Source organism: Limulus polyphemus, unplaced genomic scaffold, assembly GCF_000517525.1.
Source record: "Limulus polyphemus unplaced genomic scaffold, Limulus_polyphemus-2.1.2 Scaffold1429, whole genome shotgun sequence".
In the NCBI taxonomy this organism is placed as follows: domain Eukaryota; kingdom Metazoa; phylum Arthropoda; class Merostomata; order Xiphosura; family Limulidae; genus Limulus; species Limulus polyphemus.
In genome coordinates, this window is record NW_013667039.1 from 90,529 (window position 1) to 92,786 (window position 2,258).

General features: G+C 28.9%; 1 protein-coding gene across 1 annotated transcript in view; it reads left to right on the forward strand.

The window, feature by feature from the left end:
* The window catches only part of LOC106463519 (oxysterol-binding protein-related protein 8-like), a 67,815-nt gene that overhangs the window by 47,716 nt on the left and 17,841 nt on the right, over window positions 1-2,258 (forward strand). The window contains exons 8-9 of the mRNA XM_022391041.1: window positions 1,145-1,288; window positions 1,458-1,467. Coding sequence (XP_022246749.1) covers window positions 1,145-1,288; window positions 1,458-1,467 — 154 coding nt within the window. The remainder of the gene's footprint in view (window positions 1-1,144; window positions 1,289-1,457; window positions 1,468-2,258) is intronic.

Consider the following 2,258-nt stretch of genomic DNA (forward strand, 5'->3'; position numbering starts at 1 on the left):
GTACAGTTTAATTATGTCATAAATAATTCATACATAAAAAGTTCTCTTAATACCTCTGTGTCAATAATTTTAAGCTATTAACTAATGAATTTCACACAGTTTTATAAATAAAAAATGAAGAAATAGCTAGAGAAATACATCTCTGATATCACAAAGACTTGATATATTCTTTTATTTATCACACCCTCTACATGGACTGTATTTTCACTTAACCAAAGCTTGTGAGAACAGAATGGGTCAGCAAACCAAAGAAATACAATAAAGTTTCTTATGCTGATAGTGTGTATGTAGTAATAAACAATAAAGTTTCTTATGATGATAGTGTGTATGTAGTAATAAACAATAAAGTTTCTTATGATGATAGTGTGTATGTAGTAATAAACAATAAAGTTTCTTATGATGATAGTGTGTATGTAGTAATAAACAATAAAGTTTCTTATGATGATAGTGTATATGTAGTAATAAACAATAAAGTTTCTTATGCTGATAGTGTGTATGTAGTAATAAACAATAAAGTTTCTTATGATGATAGTGTGTATGTAGTAATAAACAATAAAGTTTCTCATCATAAGAAACTTTATTGTTTATTACAACATATACACTACCATCATAAGAAACTTTATTGTTTACTACAACATACACACTACCATCATAAGAAGCTTTATTGTTTATTACATATACACATCATAAGAAACTTTATTGTTTATTACATATACACTACCATAAGAAACTTTATTGTTTATTACAACATACACACTACCATCATAAGAAGCTTTATTGTTTATTACATATACACTACCATCATAAGAAACTTTATTGTTTATTACTACGTACACACTATCATCATAATAGTGTGTATTTAGTAATAAACAATAAAGTTTCTTATGATGATAGTGCGTATTTAGTAATAAACAATAATGTTTCTTATGATGATAGTGCGTATTTAGTAATAAACAATAAAGTTTCTTATGATGATATTATGTATGTAGTAATAAACACATCTCTGTATCTGTTGGAAAATATTTCTGTTTAACATAGTTCTTGAAAGAGAGCTTTTGTTTTGTATGATACATACACATGATAAAGAAGGGTTATAAATAATTATCTCTGCGAGAAAATATTTCATTTTTACATATCTCTATAGCCATTCCTAGGTGGGCCAGAGCTCTGCAACCTGGTTACAGGCAAAATAAAGCTGGGTAAAGAGACACTGGCTACGATTGAGGGTCACTGGGATGCCGAAATTTACTTCAGGGACAAAAGAATAGAGGTTTGTTTCTTTCCAATAGTTTCAAAGTATATGGAAGTTTATCAGTTGTTTTAAGCACGGAGTTGTGGAAGTAAATGTATTATCTGCTGTAGTATGAAAGCAGAAACTTAAGAACACTAAGTTAAAACTATTATAATCTTTTATGCCAAAACTTTGTGTTAGTCATTTTGTGGCATCCAGTTTTAAGGATGCAATAAGCTGTAGTCCTTTTATTACTCAAATTATTTACACTTTTTTATTATATATAGGATTTATTTATTTACTGATAGGATGTTTCTACACATATTTTCTGAACCTACTATTTGAATCTCTGCATTTTTTAAATATTTTTGGTTACAACATTTCACACTTAATTATTAAGTGTGAAATGTGTCTTGGATTATTTTTATGATAACAAAATTTGTGTTGAGAACGATACCTGCTGAATCTGTTGATGTCACATATTCATAAACCTGTAAGCTGTAACTCTGCTATAACATGAAAATACATCCCAAACAACACTACTAAACTGTTGATGTACATTGATAAACCTGTAGATTGGAACTATCCTCTAACATGAAAATACTTCCCAAACAACAGTACTAAACTGTTGATGTCACATTGATAAACCTGTAGATAGGAACTATCCTGTAACATTAAAATACTTCCCAAACAACAGTACTAAACTGTTGATGTCACATTGATAAACCTGTAGATTGGAACTATCCTCTAACATGAAAATACTTCCCAAACAACACTACTAAACTGTTGATGTCACATTGATAAACCTGTAGATTGTAATTATCCTGTAACATGAAAATACTTCCCAAACAACACTACTAAACTGTTGATGTACATTGATAAACCTGTAGATTGGAATTATCCTGTAACATGAAAATACTTCCCAAACAACACTACTAAACTGTTGATGTCACATTGATAAACCTGTAGATTGTAATTATCCTGTAACATGAAAATACTTCCCAAACAACACTACTAAACTGTTGAT